We start from the raw sequence: 23,482 nt of genomic DNA on the forward strand, positions 1-23,482 counted from the left end.
CGTTCACCAGCAACTATTATGCGTGTTGTTTCATGAGAATTATCCTGGGAATGACAAAGTTAATGTGAGAGGAGTATTTGATGGCTCTGGGTCTGTACTCGCTGGAGTTCAGAAGGATGAAGAGCGGGGAGGGGATCTCATTAAAAGGCCTAGATAGAGTGGGTGTGGAGAGGATGTTTCCAATAGTGGAAAAGTCTAGGACCAGAGGACGCAGCCTCAGAAGAGAGGGACATCCTTTTAGTACAGACACTGGGAGTGATTTCTTCAGCCAGATGGCAGCAAATCTAGGATTCGTTGCCATAGAAGGCTGTTGAGGCCAAGGCTTTGTACATATATAAAGCAGAGGCTGATAGGTTCTTGATCAGTCAGGATGTCAAAGATTCCAGGAGAAGGCAGGAGAATGGGGCAGAGAGGGATAATAGATCAGCCAGGATTAATGATGGACCAGACATGATGGGCTAAATGGCCTAATTCGGCTTCTATAGCTCATGGCTAAAATGAGTAAACTCCACAGCTTTGAACAATAACGGGTTTGAAATAATGTAGTAACTGAATAAACTGCTAAATAAACTCCACAGCCAGAGGAAAGAATCCCTCCTGTTGTTTCCTTGGATCAATTTAATGACCTCAAAGGGATCGTTCTTTAACCTGGAAAATGCTGGTCTGGTACATGAGGGCACTCAACTCAACAGAAGAGAAATCCTAATGACGATGGTGACCACCTTATTTGCAAATCTTGTTTTACCTGTAAACACTTACTTTTAAACAGTTCCAGAGAATGTCAAAGTGCTCTTTGTGGATGTAGGTGACACACGACTTGGCCATGTGACCAACTGCTTCCCGAACTGCATCCCACGGGAGTGCAACACTTGTCTCTGTAATGGGCCCCAGCTTTTGGAAGATAATGGGGAGAATCTACAGAGAAGGAAATGTCAACAAGAATTAGAGATTCAGACACAAACTAGTATTTATTTACTTATTATTTTAAATTGTAGTTGTCTTCTTTTGCATATTGATGGCTTGTCAAGTCTTTCATTGATTCAATTATATTTCTTTGTTCTACTGCGAATGCCTGCAAGAAAATGCATTGTATTTTTTTAATTTAGAGAGACAGCACTGAACAGGCTGTTTGGCCCTTTGAGACACTGACTTAACCCTATTCTAAGCATGAGACAATTTATGATAACCAACTAACCCACTAACCGGTAGTTTTTTGGACTGTAGGAGGAAACCAGAACACCCGGAGGAAATCCACGCACACACACAAAGGTACGTACAAACTTGCTTAAGAGGGCACCAGAGATGAACTCTGAACTCTGATTCCCCGAGTTGTGATAGTGTCATGCTAACCACTGCGTTGGCGTGCGTCCCATATGGCTTATGTGGTGATGTATATGTACTTCAATAATAAACCTACTTTAATAACAATCAATTAAAAGAAATAATACCAAATATATCTGAAGAAAATCTGTTCAATTACATCTCAAATATCGCTGGTATTTTTTGCAGTATGTAAGTACTATTCTAATGTAGAAACTACGGCAGCCAATTTGCACACAGCAAAGTGCCAGAGTTGAATGAGATAACGTCATCATTAATTTTAATGATCCTGAGAAAGGGATGATATCGAACAGGGAAACTACTCTGGTTAGAAACTGAGCACAGGGTTACTGTCCCTCTGCACCTCTGACACTACACAGCAGCAGGCTGAAGCAAGAGCAAAAGATTGTGTGATCTGACGTCTGGATGCAACTTTGGAATCTGAGCAGCAGGTTTTGTGTTCATTGTCATAGGCATGCATATACACACACTGTAAAGATAGCAATTGAACCACAGAACACTAAAGCACAGAAAAGGACCCTTCAGCCCATCTAGTCCAAACTATTATTATGCCTAATCCCATCAACCCGCATCCAGACCATAGTCCTCCATTCCCCTCGCATCCTCGTACCTATCCAAACTTCCCATCTATATTGCAATCGGACCCACATCCACCTCTCCCACTGGCAGCTCGTTCCACGCTCACCCCACCCTCTAAGTTAAGAAATTCCTCCTCATGTTCCCTTTAAACATTCCACCTTTCACCTTTAACCCATAACCTCTAGTTGCAGTTCCACCCAACCTCAGTGGAAAAAGTCTGATTACATTTAACCTATCGATACCCCTCATAATTTTGTATACCTCTATCAAATTGTCCCTTATTCTCCTACACTCCGGGGAACAAACTCCTAACATATTCAAACTTTCCCTTAACTCAGGTCCTCAAGTCCCAGCAACATCCTTGTAAATTTTTCCTGTACTCTTTCAATCTTACTGATATTTTTCCTGTAGGTTGGACACAATACTCCAAATTAAGCCTCACCAAAAATCTTATGCAATTTCAACATAACATCCCAACTCCAAACTGTATTCAATACTCTGATTTATGAAGCTCTGTGAATGAGAAATGACTTGCTGCGGAAAGTAAAAACATGACTAAGCTAAATTAACATATATCACTATCCAGAGGAAAGTTAATCAGCCACTCGCAGCTTCTCCTGACAGAATTGAGCCACATTCAGAAACCGCCGTAGTGTTTCCGGTGAAGGTGCTCCCACAGTGTCATGGGGGGGAGTTCCAAGGTTTAGACTCAACGTGATGTGTTATCATTCCAAAGTGAGACGATGTGTGACGGGAATGAATGTTTGTGGTGATGATGCAGCACTAGTCACCCGGACTTTTTTCTGTCCTGGATCCTGCCGACCTTCTTTGGCATGAGCTAGTCTCCAGGGAAGCGGGAAGTCCAAGTGGGCCCCACGGAAGCGTAGCGGTTAGCGCGATGCTATTACAGCTCAGTGCGTCAGAGTTCGGTGTTCAATCCTGGTATCTTCCATAAGGAGTCTGTACATCGTCCCCATGGAATGTGTAGATTTTACCCGGGTGCTTCAGATTCTTCCACAGACGTACTGGTTAGGTAAATTGTTCATTGTAAAATTGTGAAACTGGACAGCGTTCAAAGGAGGTTAACAAAAATGATTCCAGGATTAAACGACTTGTCATTTGAAGACCATTTGATGGCTCTGGGCCTGTAGTCACTGGAATTCCTATATCTTATGATCTTACTAGGCTAGGGCTGCTCGGAGGCCCAGAAAGGCCCACACTGCCGTGTATCTCTAAATAACTGTTTCACATTCAAATTTAATTATCATGAATTATACACATGAATACAACCAAACAAAATAGCGTACCTCTGGGGCCAAGGTGCAAAACACAGCACCGACAGTCAATCACAGCACATATAGCAGCCAGAGTAGAAAATCATACAGTCACCAAGTATTATATATGTAGCCCAGGTGTCTGAGTGTTATGGCCTGTGGACTGATGGTACAGCAGTTCATCATGCAGCCACAGACGAACACAATCCAACTCGTCTTCCACCGAGCAAGCACTAGAGGGCAGAATCAATGGGAGGGGCCAGCCCCAAACACAGCACAGACTTGAGCTCTCTCCTACACTGTCCCTGGCATCTCCTTCCCTGGGCAGCTACACTAGTATGATGGGGACAGTGCATTCCAGCTGGGAAGAGGGAAGTGAATTACTCACTACAAGATACCCAGCCACAAAACTGCTCTTGCTCTCACTGGTTAGGCTTGGTGATTTGTGGGCCCGAAGTGTGGCAATGCTTGTGGCTGTCCTCACAACTTCTTCAGGTGTGTGGGTGATAAGACATAGGAGCGGAATTAGGTCATTCAGCTCGCTCCACCATTTCATCATTGCTTTGCTCTCCAGATGTTCCAGGGTTTCTACATGAAACGTTGCTGTAGAGAAGAAGCATCCATCAAAGATCTCACCACCCAGGCCATACTCTTTTCTCACTGCTGTCATCAGGGAGAAGGTACAGGAGCCTCAGGATTGGCACAACCAAGTTCAAGAACAGTTACTACCCCTCAACCGTCAGGCTCTTGAACAAAAGGGGTAACTACACTCATTCTTCTTCTGGTTTTCCCACAACTGATGGTCTCACTTTAAGGACTCTTTATCCTGTTATTTATTGCTATTTATTTATATTTGTATTTGCACTGTTTGTTGTTCATTGACCCTGTTTACAGTTACTGTTCTAAGTATGCCTGCAGTAAAAGAATCTCAGGATTGTATGTGGTGACACGTATGTACTCTGACGCTAAATTTGACCTTGAACTTTTGATTTATAATCTCTCTCAACCCCATTTTCCTGCCTTCTCCTTGTAACTTTGACACCCTGACTAATCAAGAACCTATCAACCTCCATTTTAAGTATGCTCAATGACTTGGCCTCTACAGCCCTGTGTAACAATTAATTTCCTCTGGCTAAAGAATATCTGTTCAAAAGGGACGTGCTTCTATTTAAGGCAGTGCCCTCTGGTCCTACACTCACCCACTTTCAAAGGGCGTTGCACCCTGAGGTCCACGACCCCTTGCTTCATGGTATTGGTCCATGGCATAGAAAAGGCTTGGAACCCCTGCACTGTAGGAAACATCCTTTCCACATACACTCTAACTAGGCCTTTCACTATTCAATAGGTTTCAATGAGACTGCCCCCCCGCCCCCAATTCTTCTAAACCCCAATGAGTACAGGCTCAGAGGCAGCAAATACTCCTCATACATTCCCGTTTCCTTTTACATTCCTGGGATCGTTCTCATGAACCTCCTCTGGACCCTCTCCAATGCCAGTGCATCTTTTCTTAGATTAGGGGCACAAAACTACTCAAGTACCCAAGTGTTAAGGATAAATAAAGGCCTAGGGGTGGCACAGTGAGCAGCAGTTTGTGCCGTTACACAACTCCAGTGACCCTGATTCCATCCTGACCTTGGGCACTTGCAAGCTTTCTCTGTGACCATGTGGATTTCCCCCAGGTGCTTCTGTTTCATCCCACAGGCCAAGGATCCATGGCCTGGTAGATTAATTGGATGCTGTAACGTATATTGGACATACAGGTGGGAGTCACGAGGGCCGGTGACCACCCTTCCTGGTCATCAGGTCGGAGGTCAAGGCCAGAAGGTCAAACCTTTGATCTGCAAGTCTTGGGGTTGACACCCAGAGGTTGAAGTTCACACAGTAAAACCAAACTGTCAGAAGTCCAAAAGTTGGCAAGTCCGAGTCAAAGACCAAAGTTGGTGAGTCTGGAGGTAGAGGCCTGAAAGTCAAAGCTCCAGATCAGCTTGTCCAGAGGTCAGGAGTCTGATGTCTGTGAGTCTAGACCAGGGACTGGCCCATTGTCTGTGAGTCTGAGAGTCCAGGCCCAAGGACTGGAGGCCCAGAGGTGGACTCTCCTGGAGTTGGAGGCCTGTCTCTATGAGAGAGGGTAGGTGGGTGGGTGTGGAAGACACTTGCTTCGCAGTTGCTGCTTGTGTTGCTCTGCTGAATGTGGTGGCACCAGAATTTGTGACAACACGCGGGCTGCCCCAACACACCCTTAGGCAGCGTTGGTTCATGCAAGTGATACATTTCACTGTATGTTTCCACGTACAAACTGCATAATAAATAAATCTGAAACTAATGGAATGGAGATGTACTTGACATGTATTTTGTAGGAAAATAAGACGTACGTAGAACAACACAAGTTAATACATTACCCTGGCTGCACATGAGTGGAAGGTATTTTGGACACCTTTGCACATTTCAAAGAGCAGTTGTCCCACTCCCCCAGCCTTCGCTCCATGCTCTTCCAGATCAGCAAACACCACGTTGAAAAGACCACTGTGATCAGGAACCTGCAAATATACAACACACAAGTCCACAGTTGGGAGATACATGTTACAAAAAATTCCTATTGAACTCTCTCTTCAGTACAGTACAACAATTTGCAATCAGAGGGAAAAGCAAACGGCTGGTGCCAGAATTGACCTTGCTTAAACCCCAGTCAGTAACATCCTGCCTCTCCTGCCCTACAGACTCGCCTTCAAAGGACACTACAACTCAAGTTTTCCGTATTATTTACAAACATAAGAGATTCTGCAGGTGGATTCTGGAGGTAACACATACAAAATACTGCATGAACTCAACAAATTAAGCAGCATTTCTGGAGGGGAATAAACAGTCAGCACTTCAAGCTCTGACCCCTCATCAGGTCTAGAAGGGGGAAAAGGCCAGAATGAGAAGGTAGAGGGGAGGGGAGGAGCACAAGCTGGCGGGTGATAGGTGAGATGGTAAGAGGAGGTGGATGGGTGGGGAAAGAGGAGATGAACTAAGAAGCTGGGAGGTGATAGGCAGAAGGAGTAAAGGGCTGAAGATGCAATCTCCTTCAGAACATTGTTCCATCCACAATGGGCAGGCCCAGTGGCCAGCCATTTAAATTCCAATCCCCATTCCCAATCCAACAGGTCAGTCAATGGCTTCCTTTACGACTATGATAAGGTCACCGCAGGCTTGGAAAAGCAACACCTCATATTCTGCCTAGGTAGCCTCCAGTCTGATTAACACAACCATAGATTTTTCTAACTTACAGTATTTTCTCCATTCCCCCCTTTCTTTTTCCATTCCCCATTTTGGCTCCCCTCTTACCCCTTCAGTTCACCGTCTGTCTATCACCTCCCTCTGGTTCCCCTCCTTCCAAGCTCCACTCTCCTCTATCAGATTTCTTCTTCCCCTTCCCACACCACCTTATTCTGACTTCCACCCTCTTTTTTTCCTGTCCTGATGAAGGATTTCGGCCCAAAACATCGACCATTTATTCCTCTCCATAGTTCCTCCAGCATTTTGCACATATTTTGATTTATTTTTATTATTTGCACAATTTGTCTTCCTTTTGCATATTGATTAGTTGTCAATCTTTACGTATAAGTTCTCCATAAATTTGTTGTATTTATTTGCCTGTAAATACCTGTAAGAAAATGAATCTCAAGGTGGTTTACGCTGACATGGTAATATACTTCGTTAATAAGTTGGCTTTGACTTTGAGGCTGTGTACAACTGTAGTATTACGTCACAGCAGCTGACTAAACAGATAGAAAATTGAGCAGATTACCATTTAGGACTGCCCCTAGTGCGTTCATGGACTGTGCTGGTCATTGACACAAAATAACACATTTCATTGTATGTTTTGGTGCACCTGTACGTGACAAATAAAGCTAATCTTTAATCTTTAATTTAGGGTACAGTGAAATCCGAGGTTCATGGGATTGGGGAAACTGGCATGCCAGCCTTGCTGTCACAGGATTAGGGGAACACTGGAATTCCAGCCTTGGCATCAACAACATTGTCAAGATAAACTCACCTTTCTCATTAAGAAAGCAAAGCTTTCAGCCGCAAAACGCCGGATGTGTTCCTTACTGTGGCACAACAGCGAACTATACAGACTGGGGGAAAGAAAGCAATGGTGAACTAACAGCGAGAATCAGACATTGTGTTTTAGAGTGAGGAGTAGCACCTGCTCTTTAATGCATCACAAACACCTTGCCTCACACCACACACCACAGGTTATCCTTTACCTCACACCTCGTCCCACAGGTTATCCTTTACCTCACACCACGCCCCACAGTTTATACTTTACCTCACACCTCGCCCCACAGGTTATCCTTTACCTCACACAAACCCCACAGATTACACTTTACCTCACACCTCGCCCCACAGGTTATCCTTTACCTCACACCAAGCCCCACAGTTTATACTTTACCTCACACCTCGCCCCACAGGTTATCCTTTACCTCACACAAACCCCACAGATTACACTTTACCTCACACCTCGCCCCACAAGTTACACTTTACCTCACACCTCGCCCCACAGGTTATCCTTTACCTCACACAAACCCCACAGGTTATACTTTACCTCACACCTCGCCCCACAGGGTATCCTTTACCTCACACAAACCCCACAGGTTACACTTTACCTCACACCACGTCCCACAGGTTACACTTTACCTCACACCACGCCCCACAGCTTATAATTTGCCTCACACCTCGCCCCACAGATGATTATCTGCATTACTGTAGAGCTACTGTTTGTGGGAGCCTGCATCAGGCTACATTCCCCAAATTACTGCAGTGACAATGCTTCAAAGGCACTTTCAAGGGGGAATCACTAGCATAGTGGCTGTATTACTGAATTAGAGACAAGTACATTTAAATCCCAGCACTTATATTTCATCAAAAGCTCATCTTGCTAAAAGTGACTAAACTACCAAATTGCCATTGAAGGCCGTATGCTTCCTAATGTCATTCAGAAAAGGAGATTGACCATCCTTATCTGTCTGGCTAACCTGTGACTTAAGATCAGATCTGAACCCTATTACTACTGAAAGGTCTGGATCAGGGGTTCCCAACCTGGGATCCATGGACCCCTTGGTTAATGGTAGGGCACCGTGGCTTGAAAAAGGGTTGGGAATACCTGGCCGAGTGAAAGTAAATGTGGAGAGGATGTTTCCTGCAGTGGAGGAGAGTCTAGGGCCAGAGGGCACAGACTCAGAATACAGGGACATCCATTTAGAACAGAGATGTGGAGGAACTTTCTAGCCAGAGGGTGATGAATCTGTGGAATTCACTGGCACAGACAGCAGTAGAGGCCAAGCCATTGGGTATACTTAAAGTAGAGGCCGATAGGTTCATGGTTAGTCATGGTGGCAAAGGTTATTGGGAGAAGGCAGGAGAATGGGGTTGAATAATAAAAGCAAAAAATAATATTGATGTTAGAAGTTGAAAAGTAAAAAAAATACTGGAAATACTTGACAGGTCAGGTAGCATCTGTGGAGAATAGGTAAACAATTCAGATCGACACTTGAAAGATTCACACTTTATGTACTTTTTCCCTTGGGTATCAACTTGAAATGCATCGCCATCCACAGATTTTGATGCCTGAGGCTGGATAGTTCCAGGCACAAATCTCCAATGGGGACAAAATCAGAAGCCAGAAAGTGGCAGGACATGTTGATTATTATTAATATTTATTATTTGTTAACCTATTTCTGGTGATATCATTTTATGTGTTATGTGACTAATATGTACTGTGTTGTGCATCTTGGTCTGGAGGAATGTTGGTTTATTTATTGGAATACATGTACACAGTTGAATGACAATAAACTGAACTTGAACTTGTTAACTATGCAACCCGAAAAAGAAATATTTAATGGCTGACTTTATGAAGAGCGACAGAACAGTAGAGCACAGAGTGAAGAGTATAAGTGGGAAAGCAACCAGAGGATGGGCAAAGCTGTGTAGCTGGGTGAGATTTACAATGAAGCTTCAATTTACATTTCTATATCACTACAGCTTAGTGCTGCCTGTATCAGTCAGAGAAAATGCACACTGCTCTCCTTCAAGATTCAAGATTGTTTAATGTCAAATCCTGTATGCAAATGTAAAGGAAAATGAAATCATTGTTACTCCTGATTGGATACAGTGCTAAACAAAACACAAAAGATAAAGAACACACTAATAATAAAAACACAATAAATAGAAATATATAAGATAGCATATATACATAGATAGATTCTATCTCCATAAAGTGACAAGGAGTGTCTGTACATGAGGTGAGTGACAGGAAATGATAAAGTAGTGGTGGTTGGGGGTGTGGAGGGGTAGGTTATTGGGTGGAGGTGTTGATCAGATTACTGCTTGGGATAGTAACTGTTATTGAGGCTGGTGGTCTTTGTGTGGATGCTACAAAGCCTCCTCCCTCATGGGAGTGGGACAAACAGTCCACGTGTAGGGTGGGTTACTGGCCCTTTTCCAGCACCTTTCTGAATAAATCTCACAAAAATAATTTCTTGGAGTTAGAAAATATTTACTTTCATCCACTATTCTTTCAGAGAAAACTTTATATTTTTAACCTCTTGCCCAAGTAAAACATAAATTTCAAAAAAAAGTGGAAAAACTGCATGTCAAAGCTTAAACAGAACAAGAGTAACAGCTGGACAATAACAAACACACGAGATTCTGCAGCTGCAGGAAATCCAGAGCAACACACACAAAATGCTGGAGGAACTCAGCAGGTCAGACGGCACCAATAGAGAGGAATGAAGAGGCAATGTTTCATGCCAAGACCCTTCATCAGAAAAGTGCAATTAAAACAAATACCTGTAAATATCCGTTATATCTTTCACCATCAGCCTCCAGAGGTACTTGTACAAATAGGAGAGGCAGGTGAAAGCCCATTCCAGCAGCTCTGTGTCCTGGGTGTTTAGCAGAGATGTGATTATCACAAAGAATTCTCTGAAGTGAGGATAGAAGTCAGTTTGTAGGTCTCTAGCCAGCTGTGCCACCAGGCTGTAATACAAAAAAAATCCCAATTAGCACAAAAACACAAGAGATTCTGCAGATGCTGGAATTCCAGAGCAGCACACACAAAATGCTGAGGGAACTCAGCAGGTCAAGTAGTATCAATGGAGAGGAATGTTAAAAGGCCTGAACAGATTAGATATGGCAAAGTTATTTCCCATGGTAGGGGAATCTAGGACAAGAGGGCAGGACTTCAGGATTGAAGGACGTCCATTTAGAACTGAGATGCAGAGGATGGCAAATCTGTGGAATTCGTTGCCACCAGTGGCTGTGGAGGCCAAGTCATTGGGTGCATTTAAGGCAGAGATTGATAGGTTCTTGATTAGCCAGGGCATCAAAGGGTGTGGGGAGAAGGCAGGGGAGTGGGGATGACTGGAAGAATTGGATCAGCCTATGATTGAATGGTGGGACAGGCACGATGGGCTGAATGGCCTACTTCTGCCCCCATATCTTACGGTCTTATGGAATAAACAGTTGACGTTTCCGGCCAAAACCCTTCATCAGAACTGAAAAGAAAGGGGGCAGAAGCCAGAACCAGAAGGTGGGGAATAGGAAACATGTACAAGCTGCTAGATGATAGGTGAGACCAGTTGAGGGGGAAAGTGAGCAGGTGGGGGAGGAGGTGATGAAGTCAGAAGCTGGGAGGTGATAGGTGGAAAAGCTAAAGGCTGAAGAAGGAAGAATCTGATAGGGGAGGAGAGTGGACCATGAGAGAAAGGGGAGGAGGATGGGGAACCAGAGGGAGGTGATGGGCAGGTGAGAAGAAGAAAAGGGGTAAGAGGGGAGCCAGAATGAGGAACGGAAACAGAAGAGGGAGAAGGAGAGAAATTACTGGAAATTAGAGAAATCAATGTTGCTGCCGTAGGGTTGGAGGCTACCCAGATGGAATAGGAGCTGCTTCCAGTAGAGGAGGCTGTAGACCTACATGTCAGAATGGGAATGGGCAGTGGAATTTAAATGGTTGGCCAGCAACCAATATATTATAAAAGGCGCACAAGAGACTGCAGATGCTGTAATCCAGAGCAAAACGTAGATTGCTTGAGAAACTCAGGTCAGCCAGCATCTATGGATACAGAGGGAATGCTTGCTCTTCTAGCTCCAGGCCCTTTCTCAGGACTGAATGCAAAGGGGAGATGAGAGGATGGGGCGAGGTTGGAATTGGCAAGTGAAGATGGAGGGATGGGGTTAGTGAGGGGCTGGGAGTTGACAGGCGGAAATATATAAAACACAAATATAACATGTTAAATGTTGGGTATTCCAAAGAACTGTACCGGGAGAAAGGAGCTAATGCTGTACATTAAGAGCCTTACTCAAGTAACGGTTGATAGGCCATGCTGTTCTTGATTTGAAGATGGTTCTTCAAGCTTTCAACCACTGCATTCTGGTGATAGACCAGCTGATTGAAAGACTGGGATATTCCCAAAACTTCCTTATGAAATTTAACTGTTTAAAAAAAATGAAAGAGAAGCGTTAACCTGCTTGGAATTTTCCCCTCTATTAGTACATCTAACAACATTAACTGTCCACAAGAATAAATATATCAGAATCTGAAACAACAGAAATTCTGAAATAACAACACATGCCTGAAATATTCAGCAGGGAATGCAGCTTCTGAGGAGACAGAACTCAAGTTAAAATATTACATGTGAAGTATGCAAGACAGGTTTCACTCTACCTCAGTACATGTGACAATAGTAAAATGACTTACTGTAACTGAACTCAAAAATCTGAAACAACGCTAGAAACACCTGGCAGGTCTGTAGTAAACTGAAACTCTAATGGTGATTGGGTTGGGTTCCTAACCAGGTTGAAGTTCAAGTTGAAGCTTATTGTCATCTGACTGTAAATATATAGTATGTACCACCAAACAAAACAGTGTTCCTCCGGACCACAGTACAACCCACAAAACATATATCACAAACAGCACACAAGCCAAAATATTACCATAAAATGTTAATAAAATATAATTCAAAAATGCCTGTAGTGCACAGCACAGGTAAACAGTAAAGAGCTCGCTGTCCTGATGAGATCTTAGTGGATAGCAGGGTATTCATTAGTCTCACAGCCTGAGGGAAGAAGTTGTTACCCAGTCTGGCAGTCCTAGTCCTGATGCTCCTGTACCTCCTTCCTGATGGTAGTGGGCCAAAGAGATTGTGAGATGGGTGGTAAATATTCTCAACAATACTATGGGCCCTTCATCTACAATGCTCCTGGTAAATGTTACAAATTGGAGGAAAAGTGACCCTGGTGATCCTCTCTGTGGTTTGTACTATCCTCTGTAGGGTCTTGCGATCCAATGCCTTGCAGCTTCCGTACTACATTGACTAATCAGTCTTCCTCCATAGCTGCTGCCCTTGCTGAGGGACAATAGAACATGACAGTACTTCAGCCACAAAGCTGCACCAACCTTTTAATCTACTATAAGATCAATCTACCCCTTCCCTCATTCATTTTTCTTTCTTCCATGTCTCTATCTAAGAATCTCTTAAATGTCCCTAATATATCTGCCTCTACCACCATTTGGTGTGTTCTATGTACCCACCACACTCTGTGTAAACAAACCTACTCCGACATCCACCCACGCTGCATTTCCTCAGTATCTACTTCCAAGCACCTTAAAACTGTGTCCTCTCGTGATAGCCATTTCAACCCTGGGAAAAACCCTCTGACTAGCCACAAAATCATTGCCTCTCGTCATCTTATACACCTCTATCAGGTCATCTCTCATCCTCTGCTGTCTCCCCAGAAGCTGCCTTCCCTGCTGAATATTTCAGGCATGTTGTTCCCTTATTCAAGAAAGGGAGTAGAGATAGCCCAGGAAATTATAGACCAGTGAGCCTTACTTCAGTGGTTGGTAAGTTGATGGAAAAGATCCTGAGAGGGAGGATTTATGAACATGTGGAGAGGCATAATATGATTAGGAATACTCAGCATGGCTTTGTCAAAGGCAGGTTGTGCCTTACGAGCCTGATTGAATTTTTTGAGAATGTGACTAAACACACTGATAAAGGTAGAGCAGTAGCTGTAGTGTATATGGATTTCAGCAAGGCATTTGATAAGATACACCATGCAAGGCTTATTGAGAAAGTAAGGAGGCATGAGATCCAAGGGGACCTTGCTTTGTGGATCCAGAATTGGCTTGCTCACAGGAGGCAGAGAGTGGTTGTGGACGGGTCATATTCTGCATGGAGGTCAGTGACTAGTGGTGTGTCTCAGGGAACTATTCTGGGGCTCATTCTCTTTGTGATTTTTATAAATGACCTGGGTGAGGAAGTGGAGGGATGGGTGAGTAAATTTGCTGATGACACAAACGTTGGAGGTGTTGTGGAAAGTGTGGGAGGCTGTCAGAAGTTACAGTGGGACATCGATAGGATGCAAAACAGGGCTGGAGAAGTGGCAGATGGTGTTCAAACCAGAAAAGTGTAAGGTGGTTCGTTTTGGTAGGTCAATTATGATGGCAGAATATATTATTAATGGTAAGACTTTTGGCAGTGTGGAGGATCAGAGGGATCTTGGGGTCCGAGTCCATAGGACACTCAAAGCTGCTGCGCAGGTTGACTCTGTGGTTAAGAAGGCATACGGTGCATTGGCCTTCATCAACTGTGGGATTGAGTTTTAAGAGCCAAGAGGTAATGTTACAGCTATATAAGACCCTGGTCAGACCCCACTTGGAGTACTGTGCTCAGTTCTGGTCACCCCACTACAAGAAGGATGTGGAAACTATAGAAAAGGTGCAGAGGAGATTTACAAGGATTGGGGAGAATACCTTATAAGAATAGATTGTTTGAACTCGGCTTTTTCTCCTTGGAGCGGTGGATGATAAGATGTGACCTGATAAGATGATGAGAGGCATTGATGGTGTGGATAGTCAGAGGCTTTTTCTCTGAGCTGAAATGGCTAACACAAGAGGGCACAGTTTTAAGGTGCTTGGAAGTAGGTACAGAGGAGATGTCAGGGGCAATTTTTTTCTTTGCAGAGAGTGGTGAGTGCGTGGAATGGGCTGCCGGCAATGGTGGTGGAGGCAGATACGATAGGGTCTTTTAAGAGACTCCTGGATAGGTACATGGAGCTTAGAAAAATAGAGGGCCATGGGTAACCCTAGGTAATTTCTAAAGTAAGTACATGTTCAGCACAGCATTGTGGGCCAAAGGACCCGTATTTTGCTGTAGGTTTTCTATGTTTTCTCTGTTATACTTTCCTCCAAGACATGCTCTCTAGTCCAGGCAGAATTATGAATTTTAATCTCTTGCTCATCTCTTGGGAATGTAGAATACTGCAAACTTGATTCACTGGTTTATTCGCAAGACCAATGGCGAAGAAGCTGCATGGCAACTGGATTCGTCGCTTGTTGTCGCCAGAGGGAAGGAGACATCAGAGATGTTTTTGTGCAGCTGGATTCCACCCTGGGCTGCCCCTCCAGTGAGTGCTCTCAGGAAGACTAGCCGGATTCCGTTCATCTGAGGCTGCACATGCAGAGGTGTGGCTCCAGGACAACTATGCACTATCCCATCAATCTACAGACCATGCCACTCAGAGACTTGGGCTAGATTACTATTTTTTTTATATATTATTGCAACTATGTTTTTCTCTACGTTGTGTGTGACTGGTGGTACTGCGTTTTGCACCTTGGCCCTGTTTCGTTGGCTGTATTCATGTGTATGGTTGAATGACAATTAAACTTCAATTTTCTACATCCTAATTTTAACCCTACATTTAAATCCCTCTACCAGATCTCCTCACTTGTTTCAGAAGCAACCCTGAATTCTCCTGTCTCTCGATATCAATCAAGTCCCTCATCCCTGTAATCATTCTGATAAACCATTTCATCACCCATCACCCTCTCGAAAGCCTCCACATCCTTTCTAAAGTGTCACACCCATAACCCTCCAGTTAGAAGGCCCAGGATTCTGTATGCTTTCTCAGCCTGGCCTGCACTTCCAAAGCCCCACAGACATAGCCCCAGAGATTCCAGTTTCTGCACGCCGTTTAGAATTCTGCACCATAGCTGATATTGCTTGTTATCATTCTTTATCACACAGTCACCTCCTATGGCCATTGTCTCATTCAAGGGTTCCCAACCTGGGGTTTATACAAGATATAGCCCAGAATTTGCCAAAACTGCCTTGGATTGAGCTTTCTGGACCAATGTCTCAAACTCATCAGACTGAGATTGAACTGATTGGCCTGTACTTAGAGTGCATTCCTACACTTTGACTTCAACAGTACAGCACGGGGACAGGCCCCTCCATTGATTTTAGAATTGTGCCTACCAGTTCATACCGTCTATACATAGTCTTCAAACTAAAACATGACACAATATTTCGAATTGGTATTAGTAATTACAGAATTGCTATGTCACCAAAGACACTCACAAATTTCTTCAGATGTACTGTGGAGAGCATTCTAACTGGTTGCATCACCGTCTGATATGGGGGAAGTTCTGCACAGGGTCAGAAAAAGCTGCAGAGTTGCTAATTCAGTCAGCTCCATCATGGGCACTAGCCACCCCAGCATCCAGGACATGTTCAAAAGGCGATGCTTCAAAAAGGAGATAGTCTGGCATACACTCCCTCTGGCACAGGTACATACACGTAGACCCATCACCTGGGATAGTCTGACATACACTCCCTCTGGTACAGGTACATACGCATAGACTCATTACCTGAGTTAGTCTGATGTAAACTCCCTCTGGCACAGGTACATGCAGATAACATCACTACCTCATACCAGTGCCTGGGATAGTCTGATGTACACTCTCTCTGACACAGGTACATATACATAGACTCATCTCCTGGGATAGTTTGACATACACTCTCTCTGGCAACACCCATAAATTTACAGATGATTAGGAGACTTGACCAAAGTTTCTGCAAATTCTTCTCTTGCTTCCCTAGCATTCACCCCATCTGAACCAGCAAAATGCAGCGTAGGAAGTAGGAAGCCTAGTTTAGCAGCATAAATGTTGATAATAGAAGGCGTGAGCAAATTAATCCATACCAAAATGTTCTGTGCAGTTCAGGTCTCGCCACTTCTCCAGGCCTTCATGAAAATAGGTTTCAACCACCTGTGGAAGTAAGTGTAGAGTTTACTTTCAATTTTCTAATGAGAAACGTGATGAACAAGTTCAGGTCATGATCCCAGCGACCTCCTAGCACCCTGGAGAAGTGAACCCAGAATATAGACTATCTATACATCAACATCACGAACGGTTCACCCTTTCTCCTCTCCTATCAGATTGATTCTTCTTCAGCCCTTTGCCTCTTCCAGCTATCACCTCCCAGTTCTTACTGCATCACCCCCTCCCCACCCACCTATCACCTTCCAGCTTGCCCTCCTTCCCCTATGCCCACCTTCTTATTCTGGCTTCTCCCCCCGCCGCCCCCCACTTCCTTGCAAGTCCTGAAGAAGAGTCTCAACCCAAAATAATGATTATTTATTCCTCTCGACAGACGCTGCCTAACCTGCTGAGTTTGAATCAGATGGTTCCTCAGATTTTGGAAGGGTTATTACATTAGCACATCAGAGCTTTGACAATTTCATATCCAGGAATGAATGACAATCCACACATCTACAAACCAACTTGACACAAAGTACTTTGTTCGTTCAGAAGGCTTTTGACAAGGTGATGCACATGAGGCTCCTCAATAACAGCCCATGATATCACAGAAGAATACTAGCATGGATAGAATATTGGCTTACTCGCAGGAGGCAAGGAGTGGGAATAAAGGGACCTTTTCAGATTGGCTGTCAGTAACTAGTTGTGTTCCACAGGGGTCTACGTTAGGATAGCTTTGCTTCACATTATATGTCAATGATCTGGTGACAGAATTGATAGTTTTGTTGCCAAATTTGCAGACGATACGATGATAAGATGGAGGGGCAGGTAATGTTGAGGAAGACCAGAAAGGCTTAGACAAATGGTCAAAGAAGTGGCAAATGGAATACAGTGTTGGGAAGTGAATGGTCATGCACTTTGGTAGAAGGAATAAAAGTGTTGACTATTTTGTAAATATGGAGAAAAATCAAAAATCAAAGGTGCAAAGGGCCTTGGGAGTCCTCCTACAGGATTCTCTAAAGGTTAACTTGCAGGTTGAGTTAGTGGTAAGGAAGGCAAATGCAATGTCAGCATTAATTCCAAGAGGTCTAGACTATAAAAGCAAGTATGCAATGATGAGGATTTATAAGGTATTGGTCAGACTGCACTTGTAGTTTGGGACTCCTTATCTATGTTCTGTCTTTGGGAAGGGTCCAGAAGTGGTTCACGAGAGTGATTCTGGTAATGGAAAGGTATGAGGAGCGTTTAGACCACAAGACATAGGAGCAAATTAGGCCATCTGGCCCATCAAATCTGTTCCGCCACTCAATCATGGCTGATCCCTCCCCACCCCGCCTTCCACTTCCCGGCCCTCTCTCCATAACTTTTGATGCCATGGCCAATCAAGAACCTATCAATCTCCACCTTAAGTACACCCAACGACCTGGCCTACACAGCTGCCTGTGGTAACAAATTCCACAAACTCACCACCCTCTGGCTACAGAAACATCTCCGGATCTCTGCTTTAGATAGACGTCCCTCTATCCTGAGGTTCCCTTGTCCAAGACTCCCCCACAGTGGGAAACATCCTTTGATGGCTCTGGGCCTTGAAAGGCCAAGATAGAGTGGGTGTAGAGAGGGTGTTTCCTACAGTGGGGGAGTCTAGGACCAGAGGGCACAGCCTCAGACTAGAGGGATGTCACTTAGAACAAAGATGAGGAGGTATTTCTTTAGCCAGAAAATGGTGAATCTGTGCAATTAATTACCACAGATGGCTGTGGAGGACAAGTCATTGGGTATATTTAAAACAAAGGTTGCTATGTCCTTTATTAGTCAGGGTGTCAAAATTTATCGGGTGACGACAGGGGAATGGGGTTGAAAGGGAAAATAAATCATCATAATGGAATGACAGAGCAGACTCAATGGCCTAATTGTGCTCTTGTGTCTTATGGTTTTGTTGCTGTTTAAGCAAGGTAATTAGAAATGAAATCAACAGAAGGGTTTAGCGTTAACAGACTGGAGTTACAACTGAGGGCAAGTTCACAATATCAACATGATCCTGCCCTGGCAACCTGTGTAGACCTCAGGCCCTTCAACCCACAATGTCATCCTGACCTTTGATCCTACTCTAAGATCAATACCACCCAGACAGCCCTCTACTTTTCTATCATCCATTTATCTCAGTAAGTCTCTTAAATACCTCTAATTTATCTGCCTCTACCACCACACCTGGCAGTGCATTCCAGCAACCACCATCCTGTTAAAAAATCTACCTCTGACATCCACCCCACTTCCCCGCACCCTCTCTAAAGCTTCCACATCCTTCCTATAATGAACTGAATACATTATTAAAAAGCTGCAACAACTTCTCAGCCATGCTCAATACAGAAATGACACCACTCCAGTCACTTGAGCACATAATGCAGACTATACTGTTAAGGATGAGAACCATGGGACCCCTGTGTTAATCGAAGGACAGCATTGAGAGAGAATAATCATCTTAATGTGTGCCAACAAGGAGCACTTTGCTACTGTACAGTTTCATAAGTTACCTGGCTCTACAATTATAGAGCCAGTGATCTTGACAAAACCACAGCTCAGGGAAATGTCACTGCAATGATAATTAAGCTGAAAGTGAAACTTCCAGACGAATGCAAAACTCAAGTTCAGATGTATTGTTGTATGACTGTACATATTTACAGCCAAACTGAGAATCTCTCTCCTCTCACACTCGGACATGACAGTCCTCCTGCTTCCTGGCCAGTACTTTTCTCTCACCACAGTGTAGTCACAAAAATGAAAACTACAGTCCTGACGAAGGGTCTCGGCCTGAAACGTCGACTGTACATTTACCTACAAATGCTGCCTGGCCTGCTGCGTTCACCAGCAACTTTTATGTGTGTTGCTTGAAATTCCAGCATCTGCAGGTTTCCTGGTGACTACAGTGAACTGTCAGCTCAGCAGAAAAGGTCACTGGCTGCAGTCTACCATCACTGTGAGACTTGTACGTGTCAGGACAAAGAAGCAGGCAGGAAAAATCACTGTGGACCCTCCTCACCCTGAGAAATGCCTTTTCCAAAAGCTCTCTTCTGGGAAGTGCTAGGGCTATTAAAACAAAAACCTTGCCATTTTAAAAGTTTCTTCCTCCAGACAGTTAATCTGATCAACCATTCTAGTTAACCACCCCACCCTGCTCTATCTATTACCCCCTTCACTGCACTGCACTGAAAACACGTTAAACGATGTTTTATAATGCTGTTTACATTGTAAATACATGGTAATATTCATGCACATCTTATTTCATATCCGATAAAGGATCTCAGGCCAAAGCATCAACCCTTTATTATCAGCCAGGATATTGCCTTACCTCATCATGGCTGTCAGTCCTGTCAATCCGGTGGATTATGTCAATATTCACGTTTGCCAATCGTTCCGAAAAGGTGAGAAACTGTCAACAGAGAAAAATAAAACAATCACAAATGTGACGTGATCACCCAGAATTCCTGCATGTGCAACAGGCCTTTTGGCCCACAATGCCTGTGCGAAACAAAATGTCAACTTAAACTAATCCCCTCAGCCTGCACCTGATCCTTATTCCTCCATTCCCTGCATATTCACATCGCTCTCTTCTCACTGCTGCCATCAGGAAGGAGGTACAGTACCAGAGCTGCAGGACCCACACCACCAGATTCAGGGATAATTAATATCCTACCAACCATCAGGCTCCTGAATCAGTGTGGATAACTTCACTCACCTCAACAATGAACTAATTCCACAACCTACAGAGAAGAGTTGAGAAAAGATAAACCACAGATGTGGAAGGCCCTTTGTCAGAATTGGGTGGGGACCATGTTAAGCTACAAGAGATAGTTAGGATGCAGGATGGAGGTTGTCTCTGTTGCCACACCATGGTCACCACATGGTCAGAGACAACTCACCCTCACCCCACCCTGCCACTTCTTATATCTCCATTCCATCTCTCTTTACACTGGCGGCACAGCAGTTTCAAACTCCTAGGAGTGCCCATCTCGCACAACCTCTCATGGTCCCAGAACACATCTTCTAGTCCAGAAATGCCTCTACTTTATCAGAAGGCTGAAGAGAGCTGGACTGTGCACACCAATACTCACAACCTTCAACGGATGCACAGTAGAGAGCATCCGAACAAGCTGCATCACTGCTTGGTACAGACATTGTACTGCAGTGGACAAGGAGGCTCTACAACAGGCAGTCAAAACTGCCCAATGCATCACTGGCACCAGTCTACCCACCATCAAGGACATGCATACAAAGGTGCCAGAAAATGGCCAGTAACATCATGAAGGATCTCACCCACCCTGCTACACAGCATCCACACCAGAACCACCAGACACAAAAACAGTTACTTTCCCCAAGCAGTAAGGCTGATCAACACCTCCACTAACTAACCCACTCCTTCACATCCCCAACCACCACTACTTTATCATTTCCTGTCAGAGTCATCTTATGTACAGACACTCCTGAGCCTAGTGTCACTTTATGGACATACATTCAATAAGCTAGTTATGTATTTATATTTATTGTGTTATTATTATTATTGTGTTCCTTATTTTATTGTTTTTTTTGTGTAGCATTGGATCCAGAGTAGCAATTACTTATTCTGTATACAATTATGCACTGAAAATTTAATTAAACAATCCTGAGTTTTGAATCTACCATCTATGCCAACCTGTTTGCCTGCATCTGGTCTACATTCCTTTAAACTGTTACCATTCATACAACTACAGTACCAAAGTGTCTTTAAAGTGTTTTTATTGTAACTGCCTTAACTATTTGCTCTGGCAGCTTATTCCACACGCAGATCAACTCCGTGTTATAAACTTGGGTCATCTCTAGATCTTTCCACGATCACCTTCAAGCCGTGCCTCTAGTTTTGGAAACTTGTATGCAGTCTCCTCCCAGAATCATTCTCTATCATTCCCTCCCTCTTTCTCTCGCTCTTTCTACAGAGTTCAAAGTTCAAAGTACATTTATAATCAAAGAATGTATACATCATACAGCCTTGAGATGTGACTCCTAACAGGCAGCTACAAAACAAAGAAACCCAAAAGAACTATTGAAAAAGACTGAACAACAGTATGCAGAGAGAAAAAACAACTCATCATGCCCATAAAAAAGAAGCCATATAAAATAAAGGAGACCCGATGTGTTCTTTTTCTTCTCACATGCTACAAACACTAACCGCAAACAAATAGTGTTCTGAACTGAAATCCGCAGAGCCCCATCGTTCAGAGCCGAGCTGAGTCGTGAAACAGCGTGCCTATCCCTCGCCTTGGGCCCTGACATCAAAATCGACATCCAAACATCAGGTTCTGTAGCTTCAATACACTCTGGGGCCAGGACCCCAGGGCCTGGATTCGGCTTGCACCCGTCCTTTCCGATTCAGCCCTGTACTTAAATCTCCGCCCCGATCCGCTCTGCTGCCTTGATTTGGTCTGTGACTGACGTATCCGATTCCGCACAGCACCTACAGTAAATCTCCGTCCAATCACTGAGTTCAGTGGAATTGGGATGCTTTGGTGCCCGGACCTCAATTCGGCCTCAACCCCACTTTCAGATTTTGCATGGCACGAAATCGATCGAACCTCGGGCCATCCCCGCTCTCAGCAATGAGCCCATCACCTCTCCATGCCTTGATTTTGCCATGTTGAATCGCATCCAAGTCCAAAGGGAAAATACGGGCTATTACTGGCAATGATCATTTGCCAGAAAAAGTGTGATTAACAAAGTACAAGGGGTGATTGATAAGTTTGTGGTCTAAGGCAGAAGGAGTCAATTTTAGAAAACCTAGCACATTTATTTTTCAACATAGTCCCCTCCTACATTTACACACGCAGTCCAGCGGTCATGGAGCATACGGATTTTGGTCCTGCAGAAAGTGTCCACAGCAGGGGTGATTTATAAGTTCGTGGCCTAAGGTAGAAGGAGATGAGTTATACAGCTCTCGTTACATGCACATGCAGTTCAACTCTTTGAGTGATTATGCAGAAAATTTGAAGTTAATAGCTCATCTCCTTCTACCTTAGGCCACAAACTTATACATCACCCCTGATGAGTTATTAACCAAATTTTCTGCATAATCACTCAAAGAGTTGAACTGCATGTGCATGTAACAATCAGCATGTAAAGTAGTAAAGTAGAAAAGGCCAAGTTCACACAACTTATTCTCGTAAGGCATGCTCTCCAATCCAGGTAACATCGTTGTAAATCTCCTCTGCACTCTCTCTATAGTATCCACATCCTTCCTGTAGTGAGTGATGATTTATATATCTCTGTTTGGGCCCTGGCAATTTCTGCATTTGCTTCCTGTAGGGTCCAAGGGAACACTTTGTCAACCTTAATTTGCCTCAAGACAGCTAACACCTGAAGGCACAACTGCTTTGAATCACTTCTATATTCTCTGTGTCCTTCTCCTTGAGTAAATATAGATGCAAAATATCTGTTTAAGATCTCCCCCGTCTCATTTGGCTCCGCGCATATTTTATCATTCTGGTTTTCCAGAGACCAAATTTGTAAATTTGCCCTTTGCAATCCTTTTGCTCTTAACCTAACTGTAGAATCTGCCAGGATTCTCCTTCACCTTGTCTGCTAGGGCAACATTATGCCTTCTTTCAGCCCCCTTGAGTTCTTTCTTGAGCGTCCTCTCACATTTTTATACTCCATATGCACCTAATTTGTTCCTACTTGCCTGTACCCAGTACACACTTCCTTTTTCTTATCCATGGCCTCAACATCTCTTCAAAACTAAGGTTTCCCAAACTTGTTATCTTTACCTTCTAATCTTTTCATTCTGACAGGAACATATAAGCTTTGTACTCTCAAAATTTCACATGTGAAGGCCTCCCACTTATCAAATACACCTTTGCCAGAAAACAGCCTGTCCAAATCAATCTTCAGACACCATCAAAATTGGCCTTTCTCCAATTTAGAATCTAAACCCGCAGACCAGACCTATCTTTATCCATATTTAATTTGAAGTTAATGGCATTCTGATCACTGAATGCAAAGTGTTCCCCTATACAAACTTCTGTCACTGCAATGTCTCATTCCCTCACAGCAGATCCAACATTGCACTATTTTATTGGAACTTCTATGTACATATTAAGGAGACTTTCCTGAACAGATCTAACAAGTTCTATGCCTCTAGTCCATTTACTGTATGGGAGTTCCAGTCAACCTG

General features: G+C 43.9%; 1 protein-coding gene across 1 annotated transcript in view; it reads right to left on the reverse strand.

The window, feature by feature from the left end:
- Positions 1-23,482, reverse strand: part of utp20 (UTP20 small subunit processome component) — a 198,488-nt gene that overhangs the window by 172,032 nt on the left and 2,974 nt on the right. The window contains exons 2-8 of the mRNA XM_063057593.1: positions 19,631-19,711; positions 16,227-16,293; positions 11,540-11,672; positions 10,029-10,217; positions 7,234-7,315; positions 5,594-5,731; positions 760-915 (exon numbers count right to left, since the gene is read on the reverse strand). Coding sequence (XP_062913663.1) covers positions 760-915; positions 5,594-5,731; positions 7,234-7,315; positions 10,029-10,217; positions 11,540-11,672; positions 16,227-16,293; positions 19,631-19,711 — 846 coding nt within the window. The remainder of the gene's footprint in view (positions 1-759; positions 916-5,593; positions 5,732-7,233; positions 7,316-10,028; positions 10,218-11,539; positions 11,673-16,226; positions 16,294-19,630; positions 19,712-23,482) is intronic.

Source organism: Mobula hypostoma, chromosome 9 (assembly GCF_963921235.1).
Source record: "Mobula hypostoma chromosome 9, sMobHyp1.1, whole genome shotgun sequence".
Classification (NCBI taxonomy): domain Eukaryota; kingdom Metazoa; phylum Chordata; class Chondrichthyes; order Myliobatiformes; family Myliobatidae; genus Mobula; species Mobula hypostoma.